The following is a 25,494-nucleotide window of genomic DNA, read 5'->3' as shown; positions in this document are numbered from 1 at the left end:
TGTTAGGCTGATAAGAAAATGCAGGGAATTTTTCTAGTACGTCACAAAGTGACAAATACGGTTTGCAAAGAGTCAGAGTTTTCTAACAGCCGTTTTTAGGCCAAGGTGGCTCAGGGGATAGAGTGCTTGCTTTCCAATTCCATGACCCATGTTCGAATACCCTTTGTGGCTGGTTGAAACGAATTCTGCTCTCGGCTTGCACCGACCGCAGTATTGACGTAAAATAACCTCAGTGGTAGACAGATCATGGGTTAGAACCTCCATACCGTCGGGCTAGCCGTGGAAGGATTTCTTGGTTTTCCTCCCCATGTAACGCAAATAGGGTTAGTTCCATCATAAAAAGTCCTCCACGAAAGCTAGTTTGCCCCAATGCTTGATCCAGAAGTTTCTTTGTTTTCTGGGTTGGGTTAAAAATTACAAGACTGATTGTCGTAAACTCAGAATTGGGTCGGTTGTTCAACGCTGGTTATAAAAGAAAAGAAAACTAACAATTCTTAAAAAAATATATAAATGATATAAATTATTTTGTACTTAAAATTTTTGACATTATCTTTCGCAGTAAAGGAGGAATGTGTGAGTCTGTCTGTGTGTTTTCTCTCTCTTTCTGAACTTGTTTAGAAGATGCTGGAAGGCAGAGGGGGTGCGATTGTTCTTATTTTTCAGTGGCAACATCTATGACCAAGAATTTGATTTCTGCCACACCCATGCGTCACAGCCGTTTATAGGGCGGACTCACATATACATTCATATATTCATTCACAGATCGTAATTTTGATCTGAACCAGAGAGCGAGCGATCTCTAAATCTGCATCCTCAGAAGTATTGATTTGTTATGAGAACATAGAGGACTTTGCGATCTGAATTATTTAATGTGCACCAGTCACCATATACTTATACAAGGAGTCTTCGGCCAGCTGGATTCGAACTCCCGTTTTCACAAACATGAGTCCCGCGCCTTATTAATCAGGCTGTCCCAGCCATGTTGTATTATGAAAACCTTTCTGTGCTTAGATTTTGAACTGCGGGTACAAGGGGAGATTTAATCCCCAATCTTAAAAATCATAAATTTTTTATTTTTCTGCTCTGAAGAGACGCGTGAAAAACCAATTTTTCTTTTAGTCATTGCTGCAATTTCAACTCCAGACATTTCCCCCCTTTCAATTGTTTTATAGATAACATCAAATATGTTTGCTCACATACAGCTCTATTTAGTTAAAAACAAGTTTCGCTGACAGTTCATTGCAAGTTCTTAATGAGTTATGTATCTTTATTTCTTTTTTACGTCACGTACGCGCCAGTAATATTAAAGTAGATGGCATGGGTTGGCGATGTCAACAAATCAGTATTTTGAAAGATATTTGAAACCACGTGTCCATAGTTACGTTTTTGGAAAGGGTTTCCCTAAAAGTTTAGACAAGAGCTGAGGTCCGATCTTCTCAGGGGATAGAGCGCTCGCCTCCCAAACCCAGATTCGAATCAAGTGACCCAGGTTGGAATACCAGTGATAGATGGTCGATACGAATTCTGCATCCAGCTCGCACCAACCCGAGTGCTAAGATAAAATATGATAAGCGGTAAGCGAATTATTGATTAGTAACCTCTTGCCTTCGAGCTAACCGAGGGAGGTTTTCCTCCCCATGTAACGCAAATGCGGGTTATTTCCATCAAAAATTCTTCCACGAAAACTTGTTGGTTCCAAGGCTACTCGGCTGTGATAAATCTAAAAAGTGTTAGGCTGATTATAAAATGCAGGAGATTTTTCCACCTAACCTAGTACGTCGCAAAATAAACAGTTAGCTAAGAGTCGGAGTTTTTAAACTGTAATTTTCGGGCCATAGTGGCTCAGGGGATATAGCACTTGTTCTTCAATGATGTGATCCATGTTCGAATTCCAGCAGTGGCTGGTTGATACGAATTCTGATCTCGGCTCGCACCGACCGCAGTGTTGACGGAAGATATCGTCAGCGATAGACAGATGATGGATTAGAATCCCCTTGACGTCGGGCTAGACGTGGAAGGTTTTCCTCTCCATGTAAAGCAATTGGGGTTAGTTCCATCAAAAAGTCATCCACGAAAACTAGTTGGTTCCAGTGCTCCATTCACGAGTTCCTTAGACTTTGGATTGGGTTTAAAATTACAAGGTTACGGAGTTGATCACTGATAATCGACAACTTAATCATTGTTGTTGTTGATGTATGCCTGTTTAGGCAGAGGGGGTGCGATTGTTCTTGTTTTCCAGTGGCGCCATCTATGGGCAAGAATTCGACTTCTGCCACACCATGCGTCACACCCGTTTATAGGGCGAACCCATTCATACATTCACAGATCGTAATTTTGTTCTGAATCAGAAAACGATCGATCTCTAATCCAGTACCCCCAGAGGTTTTGATTTGTTATGGGAACATGGAGGACATTTGCGACTCGACAGATTTAACGTGCATCAGTCATTTTACTACACGGGGAGTCTTCGGCCGGCGGGGTTCGAACCCACGAACTCTCGGACATGGGCCCAGCGCCCTATCGACCAGGTTATGCCAGCCAAACCCAATCGTGATTTCAATATATGATAATTTTAAACATGTAAGATTTTATAGTCAACCCTGATTCATTGCGATTAGCGAGGTTTACGTTAACGAATCGCAATTAAAAAATAAAAATTTGTTCTGTTGCTGTAAGAAAAGTTGCTTCCAGCGCATGTAATATCCTGCCTGAAATAAAATAAATAAATAATAGATTAAAAAAGTGTTGTGGTATAAACGGAATATTATCGAAGCTTTTTATATTCACGAATCTTCTGTTCCATTAAATCTTCAGTGATGAAATATTTAGCAACATCTCTATTTGCATTGTATGCATGCAGAAATCTTTATTAAACGCTCGTCTTTTTTAAAACAATACAGTCATAAAATGACTCACTTGTTCTGCATATGTGATTAGCAACCCTATTTGCTCATCTGCAGAGAGAGTGGCGTTTTGACACTCGTGCGAGTAGCATCTTCATTCTTTAACTTAGAACCTCTTCATAAAGGTAAGTACTTTTTTTGATGAGGGTTTTATTAATTAACGCAAGCGTACGTTATAAATGTAATTTTTGTTAGTTTATTTTTATAGTACTAATAATAGGTTATTTTTACGAGGGTTTTTAATATCTGTGTTACTGAGCTGATTAATGTCAAATACTGTCCAACTCGGCAATGATTCCCGGTATCTCGGATTTAACGAGGAAATTTTCTATAGACGTCAAAAGTCAAAGCAAAGCTCTTTCTTTGTTAATAAAATTGCACTTAATGTGGTAATTTTGTTAAATTTCTGAATAATAATTTTGTCGATGTTATCAGACAAAATAATAATAATAATATATTTAAAAACTACGTTTTTATAGCGGAGAATAATAATTAAAAAACCAAAAATTTTGAAAAACGAAAAACGTGGGGAGCATGAAATACATAACAGTAGCAGTATGTGTGCTCATAAGAATATGTGCATGTATATCTGTAATTGTATCTGAATGTGGATGTGCATGTGGTTGTGCATGTGTATGAGTAAGAAAATGTGTATACGTACTGTTATGTATTTCATGCCCCCACGTTTTTCGGTCTTCAAATTTTTGTTTTTTAATTATTATTCTCCACTACAAAAAACGTAGTTTTTAAAAACATTATTTTAATTTTTTTTGTACTCACTTCCAAAATCTAAATTTTTTCACTCACTGTACACAAAACTTTTCAACTGACATGTGACACTAATTTGAAATAATAGAATCGACAACAAAAGACAATCGCGAAAATATTAATTTTTCTATAATTTTAATTTTATTTTACTTTGTATGTCTTTTTTCTCTTCATTTTCATCCAATTCTGAACTATGTGCCAAATTTGAAGTCTGTAGGTAGTCGGGAAGTTAGTTTAAAATCGATTACAAAATTTCACCCGAACAGACATACACGAAGGCAAGTTGATATAAACGTGGTAAAAAAGCATGACTTTTTAGTAATATTACTTATGTATATAGAATATCTATATCCTTTTGAAATCATTAAAAAACAAACACTTTTGTTCAAAAAATTGTACGCGACTAAGCAATGAAAATAATAGAGGAAAGCCTTTATCATGATTATACATTTATGTATATTTTTATAATGGCAATTAAGGGCAGATCAATGAATAAAGAGTGTGATATTTTAGTGATTTTCGCTTAACTAGCTTGTAAGTTTAAATGTTAAAATAAAACTAATGTCCTCATGCTTCTTACCCTGATTTAAACTGTTCGCGTCATAGCGTTCTCAATAATAGAGATTTTCTAAAGTTTTTCGTCAATTGTTCGTAGACAAATGCGCTTGGATTCTTATTCCGTTATATAAACACTCAAAAGCTGTCACTTAAATCCTTCATCCATCAAGATTTTGAAGATTTAATGTCTTAGCAAAATATAAAAAAATCAGTCTTGTATATGTTTGTTTAAACAGGATTAAATTATCTTTTTCCACGAATTTTTTTAAGCAACGTTAAAATTAAAAAAAAAACCAGGGCAACTGTAAATAAACTCGAATTTCATTGCAGATTTGGATTTTTCTTTTAAAAAAAATTTCCTCAATTTAACCTCAGAATGTTGTATTCGGATTGCGTGTAATTCGTTGAATTTAAATTATATTAATTGCTTAAATTAAAGATATCTCGAGAAGTGCTTGTCACAGATCGAAAAAAATCAGAAGTAGATGCTTGATATTTTGAAAATATTTATCTAATAACACTAAACATGACCCCCTCCAGGAAAAATGGCCGAGGTTGAGATATTTCTGTAGAAAGCTGTTTAAAAGTCAAATTACCAAGAGATACCTATGCACAGTTGCCACTCAAATATAGAAAAAAAAAATCCTGTATATATTATATAGCAATATATAAAGAAGAAGCTCACAATCACTGTGCTCTTGTGTGTGAGTTATATTGTGTTAACTATACTAGTTTTATTTAATTTGTACAGTAGGGAACCGATTATCCGGAAAGATCGGGACCATCGCTATTCCGGATAACTGATTTTTCCGGTTTTCTGAATCGCTACAAAAAGCCGTTTTTTTTATTGTTAAACCCAACTAAAAAAAATTTTTTTTTTAGAAATAATTTTAAAAAGAAGAAAAAACGATGGAGTCATACACTAATGATTATTTCCAAAATGATAATAAGGTAAACATCTTTCAAAAAAGAAAGAAAAATCCTGAAATCTTATGAGGAAAAAAAATTATTTTTTTTTAAATGGCGGGAAAATTTATCGAATTTCGTTCCGGTTTTTTGGTTTTCTGGATAACGGGTTCTGTACTGTACTAGAAAAACTTTTAAGGAACTGATAAACATACTTACAGTCCATGACCAAATTATTAGACACACTATAAGATTCTATGTAAAATCTTAATTATCAGGTTTAGCATTGTAAAGCAATACATTGAAAATAAACACAAGTAGAAAGTATATAAAAAATCTCCTGAATAAAAACACGTTACATGTATGTTTAAAGATAAAAGTATTGCGTACGAACTCGTGCTAAGCATGCAATTATTAAAAAACTACAGTGCGTCTAATAATTTGGTCTAATTACTATAATATAATAATCGATATAATAAATATTCTATATTTGTATAATATATCGTCTAATTTATCTAATTGTTTAATTTATATTATATATCGTCTAATTTAATTAATTGATACAACAACGTAAACTAGTACAAACCGATTTCAGTCACACAAAAAACAATACAGCTGTATAGTATCTCCTGATAATTAAAATTTTACATAGAATCTTATAGTGCGTCTAATAATTTGGCCAGGGGCTGTATATATATTATAAATAGAGCCCGGATTTTGATGACCTAAAAAATCTCAACTAATGCCCTTAAAAATAAAAAAAATGCCCTTAAGAAGGGCCAAAAATGCTCTTAAAAATGCAAAAATTGCGCAAAAAATGCCTGAAATAAAGTAAAAATATTGAATTAAAAAAATATTTTGTTCTTTAAAATTATTATGAGTCATTTAAAAAATATAAAGCGATGCAATACTTGTTCTACGTTCATTAAAGTTTGAAAAATATGTTTTAGATCCTAAAATAAAAAAAAAGGAAAATATATTGACACCAAAATATTTTTATTTTGTATAGAAACTTTAATGGATATAACAACTTCCATCTCATAATATTACTAAATATCAGAATTACATTGGATTATTAAATGTTTTTTGATAATTTGAAATGAAAACGAGCGTCTCTTGTCTGAAAGTAAATTTTCATTCCTGCAGAAGCTTCTTTCAACGTCTACTGATGTTATAGGTGCGTACTTGAAAAAGACGGTCTCTCTTACTTACAATTCTTCTTCAATTTAAAAAGATTTTGCTTCACCTGTTAATATTCTATAGATTTTCTTCATTGTTTGGAAGCCAGTGTAATAATGAAAATTGATAAAAAATAGTAAAAATTGGAAAAAATTAGCAAAAAACTTTAAAAAATGCATTAAAATGCAAAATACGCCCCAAAATTTAAAGAAAAATGCCCAATTAATCTAAAAAAATGCTCTAAAAGACAAAAAATGTCCAAAAATGCAAATGTCATCAAGATCCGGGCCTTAATTATAAATATCCCATAGATAGCGCTTTGTGTGGTCACTATTTTTTAAAAGAGGAAAATAAGAAATAAAATTTTCCCAGTTTGTAAGGAAGAACTCAAATTTCCCAGCATTTTCCTAGTTTTTTTAGGTGATTTTTAAATTCCCTGCATTTTCCAGGTTTTTCCTATTTTCCCCGTGGAGTGGCAGCCTTGTTATGTGAAGCATAAAGGAAAAACAATACAAAATTTTTCTAAAAAACGGTCATGCATGGTTTCTAAAAATTTATAAATTTTTTTTTTACAAAATGTTTGATTTGTCTTGTCACCTGTGACGTCATCCAGTTATTTGTGACGTTTCAGTTCTTCCGGACAATCGGGTTGATTTTCAGGTCGGGTCAGTTTGAAAGCATCCAATTCGCTCAACCTGGAAGCGATTTCGGTGATCAAAGGAAATTGTGACATATCAACGGCGAAGCGATTGGCATTGTAGATCTGAGGTATGAGGCATACATCGGCCATGGTCAACGCATCTCCCACGCAGTATTGACCGTGGGTATCTCCTAGAATCTTTTCCAGGGAAACAAATCCCTTCTGTATCCAATGCTTTGCCCACTGCTGAGAATCTTGACCCACGTACTTCAGCACTTTCATATTCTGAATTGGCTGAATACCTGAAGCTATCGTATCTACAATGGCTCTCACCTAAGGAAGGAGATAATCAATTAATTAGACTTTCAATCAATATGCTTTCAATTAATATTTAGAATATTTATTAGGGCCGTTAGCAGTGAGCTGCACTCACATTCGTGAGAATGGGAGTTCGAATCCATTTTGCCGAAGACTCCCCATGTGGTAAATGGTGATTGGTGAGCGTTAAATTTGTCGGGTCACAAAGTCCTCCATGTTCCCATAACAAATTATACTTCTGGGGGTAGTGAATTGGAGATTGATCGTTTTCTGATTCAGGTCAAAATTACGATCTGTGGATGATTGAATAGATGTGTGAATGGGTCCGCCCTATAAAACGGATGTGACGTATGGGTGTTGGAGAGAAGTCGAATTTTTGGCCATAGATGGCGACACTCGAAAACAAGAACAATCGCAACACCTCTGCCTTAATGGCTGAGGACAACTTCCAACATTAACAATCTTTAATTATTATTCGCATTATATAATATTTCGTAATTTATATATCTTCAATTAATATTCATATCTTTAATCATTTTTCAAAACAAAAAGTTTACTTTTGGTCAATTTCTGACTGCGAAGACACAGAGTTGTTAAGGCGTCTGACTAGTGCAAAAACACGATTTGGAACAAAATTTTCGAAATTGAGTTTATTATAAATTTTGAATCCTTGAACACTTAGATTTCTAAAAATACTTTACTTTTGTTTGTACTCTAATTATTTACAAGGTTATAGAAGTTTTTCTGCAATTTGATAATGCTGGATAGACTAGTGATTTTAAGTCTTTAAATGCGTTTATCTCATAACAAGTCTCTCTTTTTTTTTGTTTCTATGAAATACCTCGCAGTTTGCTTGATTGTTTGTGACTAAGATATAAAGATACTTCCACACCAGTTGTCACCGTCTACCATACACATCTACATATACGTCAAATATGAAACTACTTTGTACTTCGTATAAAAATTTTATCTTTTTAAAAGATCACATTTTACACCACCTTAAACACAATATCTAATATTGTTTTTAAAATAATTGTCTACAATTCTTCATGAGTGTTTATGATGATAGCACTCATATTTTGAACAACAGACAAAGAGGATATACTTTTTTATGCATATTTTTCGCAAAGACAAGAAATTTTTAAAAAATTACTTTTTTTTAACTGCATTGATCCCTAACTCAGCAGTATATGCACTTGCTTTTAACTTAATACAGTCAAACCCCGCTATAGTGAACCTTCAAGGGACCGAAATTTCGGTTCACTATAACCGGGAGTTCACTATATCCGTTAAGCAGGCAATTTCACTAATGGTTCCCAAACTCCTCCCTTTTATTATATTATATTCATATAAATGACTGAAAAATATTATGTAGTAGCAAAAAATGTGTTATTTTTCATCACTCTTCGTCTTGCGTACAAATAAAAATTAGTAATCTTTAGCTGATGAGCAATCCTCAACGTCAGATATGGAAACACTTCCCGACTCTCAGATAATTTTTCCTGAATTTCTGTTATTCCGCTTTTTAAACCTGTCTAACCTGCCATTCGAGCACATAAAAGTAGTTTCTATACATGGTTTTAAAAATCGCTATATGTATTTATTTTGAAGTAGGAATTTGAAAATTATTACAAAGAAAATGGGGGGGAAATCAGTCGAAGGCAGAAAAAAGTTCATTATATCCAACTTCCTCACTTTTTTGGTTCACTATATCCACTAAAAATAACATTATACGTGTATAACAAGGCACGGGACCGAGCCTTTCGTTCATTATATCCGGGAGTTCACTATAAGCCGTGTTCACTATAGCGGGATTTGATTGTAGTTCAAAACGTAGTTGATAGCCTTCTAAATAAAATCCGGAAAGAATTTTTTGGAACGATAAATTTTATTTTTACACTGTCTTGCGGATATGCAAGAAAAAAAAAGGGGGGGGGGGGAAGCCTTATTTTTACCTAATAAAAATAAGACCACGATCTCGAGACCAACGGTATCATGATTTTAGAGTGGTCAGCATTGCACACCGGCCACCTTTATTTCGCGGCCATTTTAAAAAAAAGAAAGAAAATAATAAATTAATAATAATTTTTTTGCTAATTTTAAAAGCTTCTGCACATAGGGAAACATATAAACTAATTTTTATTATTTCTTTTAATTTTTAAAAAAATTTAATCAAAACTAGTCGGATACCTTAACTGGAAGCCATATCACGGATGAAAATTTTCCTCGCAAATTCTCTTTTTAATTCATTACTAGTTTAAAATGTAGAAAACGTGAATTCAGACAAACCTAAACGTAGTTTCAAATACTGAAAACAAATCTCTTCGAATAATTTGTTTGCATTTTAATATTTTGAAGTATTTTTTTTACAGCATTTGAAACTTTATGACTTACTCTAAGTTTACCTGAACTGATTTTCTCGAAATTTTAAAAAATCGATAGCATTGAAGAAGAATTTACCATGAAAAGTTTCTGCCCTGGTATAGCTTCCTCTTAAGATACTGAGCTATCATTGTGAAGAACCATAGTTTTAACTTTGATGATATAACTCAAAGATCAGATCGATGGGTCTCGAGATCGTGGTCTTATTCTTAATGATGTCCTCGGTTCACATACAACTCAACGTACATGTTTTACTTTTTCTTGTTATAAAATATTAAATAAATATAAAATTAATTAAAAATAAATGAATAAAATATTTATAAAAATGTTTATTAAAATTAAACATGTTTAAAAAAATATAAACCAGCAAATATTTAGTTTTTAGTTAAAATTGGCGCAAAAGATTGGAAATTAATATCTTATATTTATGAACATTGATATTTTAACAGGACTCGAAAAGACTCAGAAATTTTGCCCGTCCCCGAGGACGGCTTGTCCAACAATGTACCCATCCTCCTTTGAAACTGACCCGTAGCTTCTAAATAAATAAAAATATAATTTTCTCTTATTTATTACAAACATTTATATAAATTGCACAATAAATTAGTAGCTACTAGGATTACGAATACTAGGATTACATTATACAGTAATAAAAGAAATACTGGGTTACTGATAGTAGCCTAGTATTTCTTTTATGAAATAATTTAAATGACAAAGGTCAAGAAGGGAAAATGGCCGTCCGCGCGGACGTCGGATTCGAGAAATTCGTTGTCCGCAGGGAATTTTTGACCGCCAAGGTTTCGGTTTTTCTAGCCCTGTATTTTAAGAATCAAAGGTAGAAAACTGCAAATATTATCAGAAATGTTTCGGTAACTGACTAAAACATCTCTTTTTGTTTGCATAAATCATAGGAATTAGGGCCTTTAAAAAAACATTAGGAAGTAAAAATTAGAAATAAAATTAGGTCCCAAACAAAAAATCTTTTGTTGTTTGCAATTACTTTTTTTCCTTTTAAATCGAAATTTTAAAAAAATGCAAATTTCGTCAATATAAGTTTTTAACTAATAACAGTATGAAATTTAATAAAATAATTAATATAAAAATAGAATTAGGTTAGTGACAAAAAAAAGTTTGTTAGCTAATTTTTTTCGTTTTTTTTTTGTAAAGAAAAAGAAAAAAACTAGTAAGGTCAACAGAAGAAGAGTCTTAATAATGTTAGAAATAATGATTCTATAAAAAAAAAAAAAAAAAAAAGTTCTGATAACGAAACTTTTTGGTGTATACCAACTTTTCTTCCTTTTTAGAATAAAAAAATTATTCTTATAATTAATTTGAATAAAAATTAAGATCGGCTCACCTGAGCTCGTACAACTGGATCCTTGGGCAGAAGAGGTGGAAGGGGAACAGTTTCTTCCAAGTATTCAAGAATGGCAACGGAGTGGGTGATCGTTTGGCCAGTGCCGGTGACTAAAGCCGGCACTTCACCGCATGGATTCAATTTAACATAACTCTCAGATAAATGCTCTCCCTTAACTAAATTAATAAATCTCGATTCATAGTCAATATTTTTAAGAGCCAGAGCAATTCGTACTCTCCAAGAACACGAACTTCGAAAATAAGAATATAAAACGAGTTTGTTGTCCTCCATTACGAATAATCACGGAACTAAGAGAAGATTCCTTCCTCAAGGTCGCCTTTTAAGAGAGGGTGCGGGTAGGAACACTTGTCGCTTTATCAATTTCCTTAATCTTGATAAAAGATTATGAAGAAATCTACACGTTATCATTCAAAAATATTGACCCTGCTTTATTCTAAATACATCGTTCTTCTTTCTTAATGCTGTTTTTTGAAGGCTCCGTTGTCATATGAAATAATGTTTCTTTTTTGCGAATAATATGATATTTTTATTATAGCTATGAGTTTACAACATTTACTCGTAACTGTGACTGATTTCTGACAAGTTTAGACTCAGTGCGGTATATGCTTCTTCTGCAAATGGCGCAAAGCGTTAAAATGAAGAAATGTCACAATCTTGTGAAAATAAAAAGCGTTTGCTGTCTAATTTTTTAATATTTAAAAACTTACTCCAATGCTGCATTAACTGGGCTTATAGAAATTTACGTAAACTGGGAATATGGCAGCTATATTGATATTTTTCAACTAGGTGGGGAAAATGTCGCCAAATTGGCGATTTAAAAAAAAAAAAGGTTTAATAACTTTTAAAATATTTAAGTTATTTCTCCGTTCAAAAGCCAGCCCAGATAATTCTTCACAGCGAGATGAGTTATAAAGTAGTTTAAAATCGTTAGTTACTTAAAAAAGTGTAAGGCACTTGAACTGTGGCTTTTTTAATTTATTTTGGGTGACAGAGTTTCCAAAAACCATGTTTTAACATATTTAAATAATTATATATATACTTTTTAAAAATATAATTAAGATAAGTTATCATAATCCTATATCAAAATTTAAAAGTTTAACCAACGTGCAGTGGCGTAGCGAGCTTAACTCGCGCCCGGGGCACAATATCTCTTTAGCGCCCCCCATTCGAAAACCATACAATATAATATGCAAAATATACTCGCAAATAAATAAAGTAAAATAAATAAAGTCATAGGCTCAATCTAGGCTTTAAATTTGAGGCAAAAAATGCAGTTGAGAAAACAAGACTAGATTTTGAAATGTATAAATGGTCATCTAGAATTAGTTCAAAAGATACCTATTATTTATTTTTCATATTTATAAAGAAATATTTTAAAAACACGCAGTTTTAAAACAATAAAAAAGTAAGCATTTATTATCTCTAAGGAGATACATATATTTAAATGATTATAATACATTAATAAAACTAATTACTATACATAAATTTTCCTTGCTTTTGATGAAGCAAATTTATCAATAATATCATCAAAGCTGATAATCTCAAATTTTTCTCCTTCCACACTTAAAAATACTAGGTGATCTTGGTCACTTAGGTGATCTTGTCCCATCGTTGATCGTAGATATGTCAAAATTAATTTTAATTTGCTGAATGGACGTTCGCAGCTAGCAATTGATACTGAGGTAGTCAGGAGTATTTGAAGTGCCACTCTCAGGTTTGGAAAATCATCTTCTCCATACGATATTATAAAAGTAAGAAATTCTAATGGAGTTTTAGGTTCGATTTTTTTTCTACTGCGAAGTAACATTTCGCAATCACATATTTCGAAAACGAGTTCTATTCCATTGAAATCTATATCATAAAATTAACCCAAATTTTTAAAATTTTTTTCAAGGTCGTTATCAACATTATCCTTGTTTAATAAATTTTCAACGTCTAGCAGAAATGCAAATTTGAAATTAGGGTCACTTAATCGTGTACATATTTCTTGTTGGAGACGATCAAGAACGCTTTCCATAACACGAGAAATTTCACTTTCTGCGGAAATACCAACATCTCAATTCTCCGGGCATTTTGCGGCGTTTTCTTACACGTATTGTTGTATCAATATCACATTTTTCACAAAGAGACTTCGCTTTTTCTAATGCCTCTTCACAGAGCTAGTCTCGAATTTCGACTAGTTCACTAGTTAATGATTCAAGATCATGGAACGCTTCTCTAAAATTCATTCTAGGATCTTGTAATCTGAGCTGTGCACAATCAATCCTCCTTAAGATTTCACACCAGAAATGAACTTAAGTTATGAAACTAAAAGTTAGTATATTTTGCTACAGAATTGTAACTTCATTTCTGGTGTCACTTGTAGTGGTTGTGTCCTCTGCTAATTTTTCTAATAGTTCTACTATATTCTCTAGCACATCGACGATAACGATAACCGCTTGTATTCTGGAGCTCCATCGTAACGTTGAACGTGAGAAAAATAGATATATGTTTTCAATTATTCCAAAACATGTCACAACGATTGGATCTTGTTTATCCTACTGAATTCAATGAATGGTTATCACAATTTACAAATAATGCTTTATGATTTTTTTTCCATTATTCTTTGTTGAACGCCAGATGTGTGACCTGCCATCTCGGCAGCATTATCGTAACATTGTGATCTGCAGTTTGTTAATGAAATTTCATCGGAATTTAATTATTCTAAAATTGTATTTTCGATCAAGGCTGTATCTTTATCGTGTATTTCAATGATACCCAAAGAAGATTCTTTGATGGAAACTTTTTTATGGATAAAATCAGCATCTACATATCTAGCGACTTGGGACATTTGTTCTCGATGAGAGATATCAGGAGTTAAATCAAACAAAAGTCCATAATATTTATTTCTTTTGATATCGTTTATTAGTTTATTTCGAATTGTAGATGCCAGAAGATGAATGAATTCATTTTGAATCTGTGGTGACAAATATGAGACAGTTTTTGGAGTTTCTGTAGTAGCGGATCAAACCGAGATACAAATCTAAATAAAGAAAATAGGTTTCCTACATTTGTACCATCTAGAAGTACTTACTTGTTTTTCAACATGGCCACGTAGAGGAAGATTTTGTATAATTAAATACCTCAAGCAAGCTAATATTCTTTTAAATATATTTCGCCACCGTTCTTTTTCGGACTGAATGTTCGCTTCTAATGATACATCATTTCCCGTTCTACTTATTAATCTTCGTTCTGTTTCTTTCCAAGCCGTAAGTGATTTTCACTTCTTTCATGGCTAATCAATTCATCTTTTTTCTTCCATTTATTAAAACCTGCAGATGTTACGAAAGATGATTGTGTAGCGGAATTTTATGTAATAAACAGTAAGCAACAAAAGCAGTACGCTGCATTATTTTCTGGTGAATATAATAACCAGGATCGATTAACTTCAGTTGCTTCTTCTTCATTACCGTCCCGTCGAGAAAACCAAAATTTTGGCATTAGACGATTAGTTGACCGTGACTGTACATGTAAGTACATTAGAGTGTTATTGTTACTGTTTTAAAATTACAAGCGTAAGCTACATTGCGTTTCCAGAACTGAAAAAAAAATAGTGTTCTGAAAGGAAGAATGTTTGTACTGTGTACACTGCAAATATTTATTGTAACATATTATTTTATCAGACAAATCAAGAAAGGAGATAATTTATGTAACCACACAGCGTAGATGCCATAAGGAAGTGCTGACAGACACAGGTCGCCCTGCCAGTAGAAAAGACGTGCCATTTCTATTATGAATATATTATTACAGTTTGATTTAGACTATTAGTGTTCTTTTTTATTTCCGAATTAACATTTATTATATTACACTGGCACTAAATTTAAAATATATTTTCCAGAAATCAATTATAACAAAAATTATTCAGCAATTTTTTGTTTCGCGGACCATTTGGCGCCCCTTTGTGAGTAGCGCCCGGGGCATGATGCCCCCCCCCCCTTGCCCACCCCTCGCTACGCCACTGCCAACGTGAAAATATCTGCTCTAATAATGAAACACAAATTTCAATACGTTTGAAGTTCTTAGGACTGATTAGGATTTTTTAAAAATTAGTGAGGTAAAATTTAAAAAAGAATTTCTTAGTTTTTTCTTTAGAAAAGAAGTTTATTTATTTTTTTCATTTAATATAGTATGGGTAGATTTTTAAATGATTATTGTGATATCTATTTAATAACTAAGAAAAGTTAAAAAATTTAAGATAAAAGAATAAATTTGCAAGAAAAATTAACATATAAAAAATATATTTTATTCTTCATTAAAGATTTGCGTTTAGGTTCGTCACACAAATAATGTCACTTTTAGTCGGGAGGTACGGGATTCGTGAATTTTTGGCAGTTTGTGACAAGCGTATATAATAAAAAGTGTGACAGTATATATTTTGGATAAAATAAAAACATATAAAGTCGGCTATAAAATATTTTAATATAATTTGTTTTTAAATTTTTTTCATAAAAAAACGAGTTTAATCAATAGTATATTTATTTGTACAAATGTCTTGTGGGGAAATGTTACATTTTGTGATAAAGAGGAGGAGAGCTTGGTGGCTCAGGGGGTAGAGCCCTCTCATCAGAAGGGGATTCGAATCCCAGCGATGATCGTTAGATAAGAATTCCGAACCCGGCTTGCAACGACCACACCACTGACGTAAAATATTCTCAGTGGTAGACGAATCATGGGTTAGAGTCCCCTTATCGTTGGGCTAACAGTGGGAGAGTTTCGGGGGTTTTCTCGCCCTGTAGCGCAAGTGATGATTGGTTCTATCAAAAAGTCCTCCACGAAGGCAAATTACTCATAATACTTGATCTAGGAGTTCCCTTGTCTTTTGGATAGGGTTCAAAATTACAAGGCTACGGAGTTGAACATTGATAATCGTAGATGTACGTAGTTTGCTGGTTACCTACTCAATTTGAGAAAGGATCTTATTTACACTTAGGCATGTATTGAGTATCCAGTAGACAATGTGTATATTATCTAGGTAGTTTGCTGGTTACCTAGGTAATTTGAGAAAAGATCTTAATTTTCACTTTAACGAGTATCTAGGTGATAATGTGCAGATTATCTAGGTAGTTTACTGGTTATCTAGGTAATTTGAAAAAACAAACACTTTTTGACACTTCTAGCGATAACTCTAATTAATCAGTACATAAGCAAGATAATCCAAAGAAATAGATGATTTCTACACTTTAGCGGCGACATATACTCTCAATAGATTAGTTTTATTATTTTCGTTTCCTATAAAATATATATATAAATTCTTTTTTTCCCTTTCCACCACAGATAATGGAGTCTGTTCTGATCTGTTTTTTGCTGATATCAATGATGTATGTTGGCGGTGGTCAAGGTATGTCCAGTTCTATGTCCTGCAGCTTTGTAAATGGTGTTCAAAGATGCACACAGGAGAGTGGAAGCGGAAATGTGGCCATGTCCAGCTCAAGAGCCGGCTCCGGGCCATACAACAGTTATTCCGATGACTTTGCTTCCACAGGAAACACAGGCAATGGAAGAGCTAGTTCTTCCAGGATAACATCGGGTCAGATTATTTATTTACAGTGGAGCATCGTTTATACGACGCCGAAGGGACCACCGAAAAACGTCGTATAAACGATAACGTCGTATAATCGATTTTTACTTCTAAAACTGAAACTAACTCTGTTTTCAGTTAATTTTAATGTTTAGCGTGTTGATTTGCATAAATTTCTAAATTAGACAAAGCAAAACAAACAAATAACCAAAGAAGAAAGATTGCAGTGAGCAATTTGAATGTATGTTACTTTTAATTATATTTTCTTGCTATTAGTCTCTACAATGCAATGCTTTGAATAGCGAGTTGAACTTACTGCTTTCTATGATGAAATTTTAGATTCTAATCACGGCCAAATCTAATGGCTGAAGCGCACTAGCGCAATTTGCAGGAAAAAAGAGAGCTTTTACATTTTCCAAAATAATTAGTATCGATGGGTGCGCTGGACATTGGTCGATGAATAGCAAAATTTTTATTTTTTCCCTCTTCATAACATTGTCAAGTTTTTTCAGTCATCTAGTAAAAATCACGGTCGTCATCCAAGCATTCTTGTTGGCACCCTTTTCTGTATCACTCATGTTGGCAAATTCCGCCCTTTTTTAAAATACACAAGAAAAAAGAAAAAATTAAGTAAACGTGAACAAAATCTAAAAACCGACGTATAACCGATTCTGTGCGTCGTATAAACGATATATTTTTACATTAAAATGAATAGGAATGATTTGGGACCACACTAAAACGTCGTATAAATGTAAACGTCGTATAAGTGATCGTCGTATAAACGATGCTCCACTGTATTTATTTTTTGTTAAATTTTGAAGTTTGATATAGAAAAGTAATCCTGTAGAAGAAATTTTTTTTATATCGGACTACTTAAATGCTTAAAAATTAAGTAGTTATTGATTATTCAAAAATGAATTAGACTGGTATCTACGAACTTAGCTACAACGCCACGGTGGTTCAGGCACTAAGTTGTCATTGGGTTCGATTCCCGATAGCGGCCTATCATCACTCATCTTCATATCGATATGTATCAGCTTGTCTGGGATGTAAAGATGGCCAGAGAGCAAGAAGACCACAAATTGATGATCTCATTTGACCGCAATTTGGTGGGACCGGGATAGCCTGGTTGACAGAGCTCTGGACTCACGTTCGTGAGAACGGGGGTTCGAATCTAGCCAGCCGTAGACTCCCCGTGTAGTAAATGATGACGGATGCACGTTAAATCTGTCGGGTCACAAAGTCCTCCCTGTTCCCATGACAAATTATACCTATGTGGGTATTGAATCGGAGATTGATCGTTCTCTGGTTCAGGTCAAAATTACGATCTGTGGATGAATGAATAGATGTATGAATGGGTCCGCCTTATAAGCGAGTGTGACGAATGGATGTGACGGAAATCGAATTTTGGCCATGGGTGGTGCTACTGGATAGCGCCTCGCATAGATGGCGCCATATTTATATTTTATTATTATTTTTTTCCTTCGCCAATTTTTAGATGCAGGGTTGTAGAAATAAAAATGTCAACACACTTTCAATGTTACCGATTTGCGAAAGTCTGACTTGGTAAAATAAATAAATGCAAGTTGGAAACTATGTCCTGATAGAACTTTTCGCTTCTTGGACATTAGAGATCCAACTTTTTGGACTGATTTATCTTTAAATATGTCTTTATATTGGAAATAAGTTTCAAACTCAGATCCGGAATCTATTTTTGGATTTTTTTCGATAAAAGAAGTTCCGTACGAAATCTATCTACCCATTAGAAAATTCAGGAAAGTGATCCTGGAGGAATTTTTCCCTAACTGGAAACCATTGGGTGATAAAAATATTTCTGATTCGACATATCTACAGTCGAACCTCGATTTAACGTACTTTGATTTAACGAATTCACCGATTTAACGAGTATTACCTCTGTCCCGATTAAAAGGGTGCTAAAATGCTATCATTTAACGAATTTTTAGCTTTGATTTAACGAACAACAATCATTGGAAAAAAATTCACTCAAAAAACTAAAACTTTTAATTTTTCGCTCTTAAAATTTTGAATATTTCATACCCTAATCCATGTGTGTAATTATATATATGTAAAATGTTTTAAATGCAAGTAGTGTTAAAGAATTACGATAATTTTAAAGTTGATTTCCTAACGTATAACTTATAATTTGCAAGCTCGTAGTAAACAATAAAAACTATTTTTCATATCTGTATATCTAAAGGTATTTTTCATTAATGTACCACACTCTTTACAAAAATTGATATTCGATTTGACGAATTGCTTCGATTTAACGAACGGATTTGTCCGTCCTAATCAATTCGTTAAATCGAGGTTCAACTGTTTTTTTAGGGATACATTTTTAGCCACTTGACCAATGTATTTTTTATCTGAATGAATATTTTTAATTTTGCAGGTAATGTTCCCAATCAGGGTGGTTTTGCATTCGGAGGAATGCCACCAGGATTTGGAGGCAAGTTTCATTTATATTCATTCCGCCAGACAATTTTGAAAATCAAATTTTTATTTAAGGAAGTTTAATAACTCCAATATTTAACCAAATGAGGAGCTCTACTTTTGTGTTACGTATGTATAAACACGTATGTATAAACGAAAACAATCTAAATAAATCACGAATAAAGACTCAGAAAAAGACATACTAGCAGAGGTGGCCGACCTGCGTCTCGCGAGCCGCATGCGGCTCTTTGAAGGATTATTTGTGGCTCTCGATAAATGTACCCGAGTTCCCTTTTGATTTTTGTGCAATTATATTTTAAAAAATTATTATCGTTCCGTATGTGTTTCAAAATGTCTTTCAAATTACTGAGAACAAATATGAAAGACTAAGCTCAACGTTGTTCAATTCAAGGTGAGTTTTCCATTTCCAATATAATTATGGCACAAAAAGCATCTGTAGAATTAGAATTAATAGAGATGCAAGAAGATCAAGCTCTACAATTAAAATATAAGTCGACGTCGATTGCTGAATTTTAGAAATTTGTACCAGAATCGAAGTATCCTGAACTAAAAAAGGTTGATTGTTGAATTATTTCTATATTCGGAACAACGTACTTATGTGAATCATTTTATTCCACTTTAAAATTCGTGAAATCCAAAAACCGATCAGCATTAACTAACCAGCATCTCAGAGAATTACTGAGAAGTGCTGACATCAATTATTCACCAAATTTTAAAGAATTATCAAGAGAAAGTAAAATAAATGTGTTTAATTTTTAATATTTAAACTCAATACACATAGTTTGTACTTTTACCTATATGCTCTCAATAAATACAATTTATGTAAAAAAAACGAATTTAATACCTTTTTTCATATCTTTTAAATACGTATTTAATTGCAGCTCGCGAAAAATTTCAAATTTTGAAAAATGGCTCGACTATCAAGAAGCTTGGCCACCCCTGTACTATAGTCTCGATTCTATAAACAGAAGCATTTCTCATTGTTGAAACACAACAATACGACTGAAAAGTAACGAGACAAATACGTTCAAAATTCTTTTAACTGGTAGGAGATGAATAATATGCTTAATTAAACAAGATAATTAAAGTTCTGTTTAAACAACTTTGTTTGTGTTTGTCTTGTTACTTTTCTCTTGTAACGTTATGTTTCTACACCCTGGACGGCATCTGTTTAAAGAATCGAAACTACAGTATTTTCATTTCTGTTTCTTTATTTGAGCAATACTCAAGTCGTGTTGCTTTATACACATGTAGCTTAAAGCACAACTCTTCATTTGGTTAAATATTTAAACTATTAAACTTCGCTGTAAAAAATTGACGAGATTTTTTTAATTATCAGGATTGTCACTGGCGACTAAATTTAAAAAGTGGTGACTAATAAATTTCCAAAACTTATTAAAAGAGATTAAAATTAGCAACCTTTTCTAGCATAACTTTTTCAGTTTATTATTGAAGGCTATTATAAAACATGTTTGCCTTAAATATGAATAATTTGAATTGTAAGTCGCGATGGTAGTCACCTTTGATTCATTAAGGAGATTATAAATAAATAAAAATGAGTTGACTTTCTACCACTTTTTACCTTTTCAGTCGCCTGTGGCATTCTTGAATTAGATGAAAATTGTTAAAATGAATGAGGAATTCTCAATAGTTGAAGTAATGATGCAGTAACTATTCAAATATAAAAAATTGAACCACTATCACAAAATAGTGGTTTTTCTAAATTTTTGCTCCAATTTCATGATTAGTTAGGAGGGCGTTGTACAATGATGAACTACTATCACTCAGTAATTGTGACAGACTCATAACAATTCGCGTGGTCGCCTACAGTTCTCCATTCTCAATGAGAGGACTCGGGCTCGAATCCCAACGATGGCCGGTTGATTCGAATTCAGCAACCAGCTCACACCTAAAACAGTACTGACGTAAAATATCGTCAGTGGTAGACGGATCATGGGTTAGAGTCCTCTTGCCATCAAGCTGACCGTGGGAGGTTTTCATCTTCATGTAATGCAAAGTTAGGGTTAGTTCCATCAAAAAGTCCTCAACAGAGGCCCAATACTTGATCCTGGAATTCTTTTGTCTTCGGGATCGGGATTAAAATTACAAAGCTACGGAGTTAAACATTCGTAGTGATAAACTCAAAATTTTGTCTGTTGTTTAACGGTTTTAAAATAAAATACATTCTATTTTTAACTTTCTTTTACAAACTCTTGAGGAGAACGTATTCATATATATTTTTTATTTTTATAAACTCTTGAAAAGAACGTATTCACAATATTTTTTTTAATAAACTCTTGATAGGAAATATACTATATAGATATACTATACTTCAAAATTGTTACACTATTATCTCAAATTAATATATTATTATCTCAGTTATACGAAAAGTTTTAAAATTAGCTCAATTTTTTAAAAATGATATACTGTTACCTTAATTTTACAAAATATACTCGTAAAATTGAGGTGATAGATGTACTACAGCTTTTCTTTCAATAATTAAAAATCTTCCTCTGCTGAATGAGAGAAACACGAAGACGCAGAAAGAGAAAATTTACAAACAAGTTGCAACAATGAACAAAGTGGCTTCCCTATTTGGGAGTGGAGAACAAGCTTGAGCACGATAATCGAGTAATGATCATGCTTCTTTCCATTCCTTATTTGTTAAACTCTTTTTTCCTTGTTGCAGTTTATTTGAATTTATCTTCTGCGTTTCAAAGTTTCCCTCTCTTATACTGTGTTTCGATTATGGATGGTGTTTTCAATAGAAATGTAAACAATAACAATCTCGAGCTCGGAACCTACTCTTGTTCCGGTTAAAAAGTTTGCAGCTGCTTACTACGTGTTATTCTGATAGGCGATGTTTTCAAACGGATAATTTTGTTTTCAATAAAAGAAATGAATTAGATAATTTCTGAGCTCAGATCTGCCGTATTTCATAAGATATTAATGCTAATATGTAATTCTGGGGAGTTTGGAGTGAAAATTTGCTTTAGTTATTTTGTTATTTATTATTAAAAAAGGTGACATGGTTGCTAGAGTTTGAATAACTCGCTTTTTTGGCAGTCTTGATTTGGCCTCTTTCCATTTATTTATTACTGTTTGTTCGTGTTGCAAGCTGTGCACCATCTTACGTTAGTGTTAACGCTTTTAGTATTGTATACACAAGTATTGTTAGCATTGTAAACATAAGTAACAAGTAATCAAATACATTGTTTGCAAGAATCTCAAAACACAATGATGCCAAATGGCTTCAAAATACAACTGAAACAGTAACTCGGAAATTTAGGCAGTCCCGAGCTTGCAGCGTTCCCTAGTGTAGAAAACACCATCCATAGAAACGAATTTCGATTATAGAAAAGAATTATGATTATAGAAAAGAATGTTTTTGGTTTCAGAAACGGGCTCTATTTACGTAGCATTATTAGTTTAAGACAGCTTATAATAAAATTGTTATTACTACTTCTTTGAAAATGAAATGCCTACTAATATTTTTACGATTTTCAGGAATGGCACCAGGTGGATTTGATCCTTTTGCATTCGTATTTGGAAGACGATAAGGTAACCTTGTGTAATATTAGATCCATCAAAAGTTTCTTTTGTACTTTTTTTTAAAAATTCTTTATAAGTTTTTTTCTTATTTAAACACGCGGTACTTTTGAGATCCTTCAAAATCGATCCTCGTTAAACTATTCTTCCGTAAAGTGCTCGACTTCGCGCTCGGGTACTAAAGCAGGAGAGCCATCCCCACTGCCCAGGATCAAAATTGCGATGGCAAGTCTTCGGATCATCCTTAGGGATGTTTCCCAGACGGCCGCCAACAACATATTGTGCAGCTCTAGTGCGACGTAAATAAAGTACCTACCGATCTACCAAAATACGAGGGCTGTTTTATAAGGGCCGTTTTGTTGGTAATAGGTGGCGCTTGCGTCGCATCGAGTGCTTGTGTCATGTCCTATAATTCCTTGGGAACAACTTTGCTCAGTTACAACTGTGTAGGTAACCTTTACGGGCAGTTCTTTGCCTTTAAAATGTTCAGGTGTAACAAATCTCCCGCCACTATGAGGCCTGTCTGTAAAAAGTCTGTCTGAGCCAAGAAACCTGTCTACATACATTCGACAGCAGATTTGTGAAGTTTACGAAGATTCCTACTGGCATGTTGACGGGAAATTTTGCTACCTCCATGCCAATGACTCTCTTCACAGCTCAGTCCTGAGCTTTGTTGAATTCTTTTGGCTGTGAAGTTTCGGACCACCCCTCAATACAGCCCAGATCTTGCGCTAAGTAATTTTCATCTTTTCCGATGTTTCATACATCATTTTGGCTGACACCCATAACGAAGTCGTAAAAATGGTCATGACCACTTAGTTATCGGAGCAGGTGGCAAGTTACTATGAAGAGGGCATTCTAAATATAGTTGCAAGGAAAGATAAGTGCTCAAGCAAGCTTGGAAACTATTTTGAAAAAAAGAGAAACTTATGTAAAATCGAAAAAAAAATTTTCTTCATGAAAATTTTCTATCGTTTGGTTTTTATTTTCGAACTGCTGTTACTCAAAAAACAGCCCTCGTATATACAGCCATAATATACATTTAGCTGATACAGATGTAAGTAATGCTTAATATTTTTTTGCCAGTCCATCAAATAACGACGGTTTTCAACAGTAAAATGTACCTTGTAACAGGGTTCCCGCGGGTCTTGTAAATTTTAAAAAGTGGTAGCAAAAATTAAACAAATATCGATAATTTAATTTCTGTGTAACTACCACTAAAAATTGTTTTCCAAAGAAAGTATATATGCAGGAAAATGCCAGCTTTTAAACTACTTAACGACAAAGTGGTATTTTAAAATAAGAAATATCTTCTAGAATTAACCTAAATTTACTAACACTACTAAAAATTTTCAAATAATGCAGTCCGAGTCGCCACCTTTAAAAATCCTTCGGGATCTCGAACTAGAGGAAGACCTCCAACTAGATGGCTGGATGACACTGCTAAAGATCTAAAAATATTGAAGATAAACAACTGGAGGAAAGTCGCCATGGACAGGAGGCGTTGGAGGCTACGTGTGGTTGAGGCAGTCAAGGCCTGTAAAGGACTGTCGTGCTGAAGAAGAAGACTAAGAATTTTCAAGGACCGCGGGAACCCTTTTTCAAGCAACTTTCTGCTGTTCTTGCGATTTCTAACAATAATGTTAGAATGTTAAAATAAAATTTTCTCATATTAAATGCTACAGATATGAAAGGGGAAAAAAAAACTAAAATTTCAAACCCGAAACGTCTGTAGCGGAGTTTCTTGTTCCTTTCTTTGAAACATAATTTGCCTGATTTCTTTTTTTCTTTTCTTTTCTTTTTTTTTTTTTTGGTATCTTGTGATTGTTTCAAAGTAATAACATTTTATGACTGTTTATTTGATTATAAATGAAACTGAAATGTAATTTTTTTTTCTTGCTTTTCAGATGGAAGAAAATTCTTTCAAAAATGTGAAATTTTGAATAAAGATATTTAATGAAAATAAATGGCATTTGAATTATTATTTCTATATTAAGCGGCACATTTTATCATTATTTAATTGAAACAATTTATTTGCAATAGCTAATCTTTTTTTTTCCTTCTCATTTTGAAAATTAGGACGATGCAGAAGCATTGCAGTGTGTTTTAGATTTGTCAGGCTACAGATTATAAACCAGATAAATTGTAAGAATCAGGATTATTTTTAAGATATAATATAAGATTATTGCAGATTATTTTCCAGATTATGAGATTATCACTGATTGAAAAAAAATCACTAAAATCCATTTAAAATAAACTATTTGTTAAGTATTTTTATTTAGATATATATGCGTTTTGAGAATATGACTCCCATATTTTAATATGAAATCAGTTTTAAGAGAATTCTGCAATTCAAAATTTTTTAAAAATATCCTTAAGTGTCATTTCTTACGTTATAAAGAACTAACACCGAATTTGGATTAGAAAATCTATTTTAAAAATATTCTTTAGGCATTTATAGTTATATATGATTATTATTATTATTATTATGATTATTTTAATATAAATCTAGTTTTGAAAGAGTCTTGTGTTTCAAAAGATTTTAAAAAATTAGTTAAGTGTCAGTTCTAGTGTTAGTTCTATATACATGTTAGTTCGTTTGCGTAATTTAGAATGAATAAAACTAATTTAAAAATTTTCTTATGTGTTTTTAGTTATATAAAGTGTATTTTCAAAGAATATGACCCCCATATTATTACATGAAACTAGGTTCAAAACAGAGATGGGCATTTGTCATTCAGAATAATGAATAAAGAATTATGAATAATTATTCAAAATCTTCCTGAATAAAGAATAAAGATGTATTCATTAGTCAGAAATATTTTGAATAAACAATAAATCTGTCATTATTTGCAATCATTATTCTTTATTCATTAGTCAAGAA

At 32.9% G+C, this 25,494-nt stretch overlaps 2 protein-coding genes across 3 annotated transcripts; one reads left to right on the top strand and one right to left on the bottom strand.

Annotated features, from left to right (window-relative positions):
- The first annotated feature begins 2,880 nt into the window (after positions 1-2,880).
- Positions 2,881-24,577, top strand: LOC107452916 (uncharacterized). Of its 2 annotated transcripts, none has more exons than XM_087157803.1 (5): positions 2,881-3,028; positions 16,346-16,598; positions 19,000-19,056; positions 22,569-22,622; positions 24,518-24,577. In XM_087157803.1, exons 2-4 carry the CDS (start codon positions 16,349-16,351, stop codon positions 22,619-22,621), a joined length of 360 nt encoding a protein of 119 aa, XP_087013929.1. In that variant the 5' UTR covers positions 2,881-3,028; positions 16,346-16,348; the 3' UTR covers position 22,622; positions 24,518-24,577. The 2 variants fall into 2 exon arrangements, with proteins under 2 accessions (XP_087013929.1, XP_071033976.2); XM_071177875.2 differs by having other exon boundaries at positions 3,019-3,292.
- Positions 6,832-11,793, bottom strand: LOC107452915 (maleylacetoacetate isomerase). The gene is made up of 2 exons (XM_016069542.5): positions 11,012-11,793; positions 6,832-7,287 (listed from the first exon to the last, which is right to left on the bottom strand). Exons 1-2 carry the CDS (start codon positions 11,300-11,302, stop codon positions 6,928-6,930), a joined length of 651 nt encoding a protein of 216 aa, XP_015925028.3. The 5' UTR covers positions 11,303-11,793; the 3' UTR covers positions 6,832-6,927.
- Positions 24,578-25,494: the final 917 nt, after the last annotated feature.

This window comes from Parasteatoda tepidariorum, chromosome 2 (assembly GCF_982258835.1).
Source record: "Parasteatoda tepidariorum strain Cologne lab strain chromosome 2, Ptep-v5.0, whole genome shotgun sequence".
NCBI classification, from domain to species: domain Eukaryota; kingdom Metazoa; phylum Arthropoda; class Arachnida; order Araneae; family Theridiidae; genus Parasteatoda; species Parasteatoda tepidariorum.
This window is presented reverse-complemented; position numbering and strand designations above follow the sequence as displayed.

What these genes read in the sequence shown, in the direction of transcription:
- LOC107452916 (XM_071177875.2), top strand. Translation starts at nt 3,170, where the DNA reads ATGTCAAATACTGTCCAACTCGGCAATGATTCCCGGTATCTCGGATTT. An exon ending in ATAAAATTGCACTTAATGTG is followed by an intron (nt 3,293 to 16,345) that starts GTAATTTTGTTA and finishes TTTCCACCACAG; the next exon opens with ATAATGGAGTCTGTTCTGAT. An exon ending in TTCTTCCAGGATAACATCGG is followed by an intron (nt 16,599 to 18,999) that starts GTCAGATTATTT and finishes TTAATTTTGCAG; the next exon opens with GTAATGTTCCCAATCAGGGT.
- LOC107452915 (XM_016069542.5), bottom strand. Translation starts at nt 11,302, where the DNA reads ATGGAGGACAACAAACTCGTTTTATATTCTTATTTTCGAAGTTCGTGT. An exon ending in ATCCAGTTGTACGAGCTCAG is followed by an intron (nt 7,288 to 11,011) that starts GTGAGCCGATCT and finishes CTCCTTCCTTAG; the next exon opens with GTGAGAGCCATTGTAGATAC.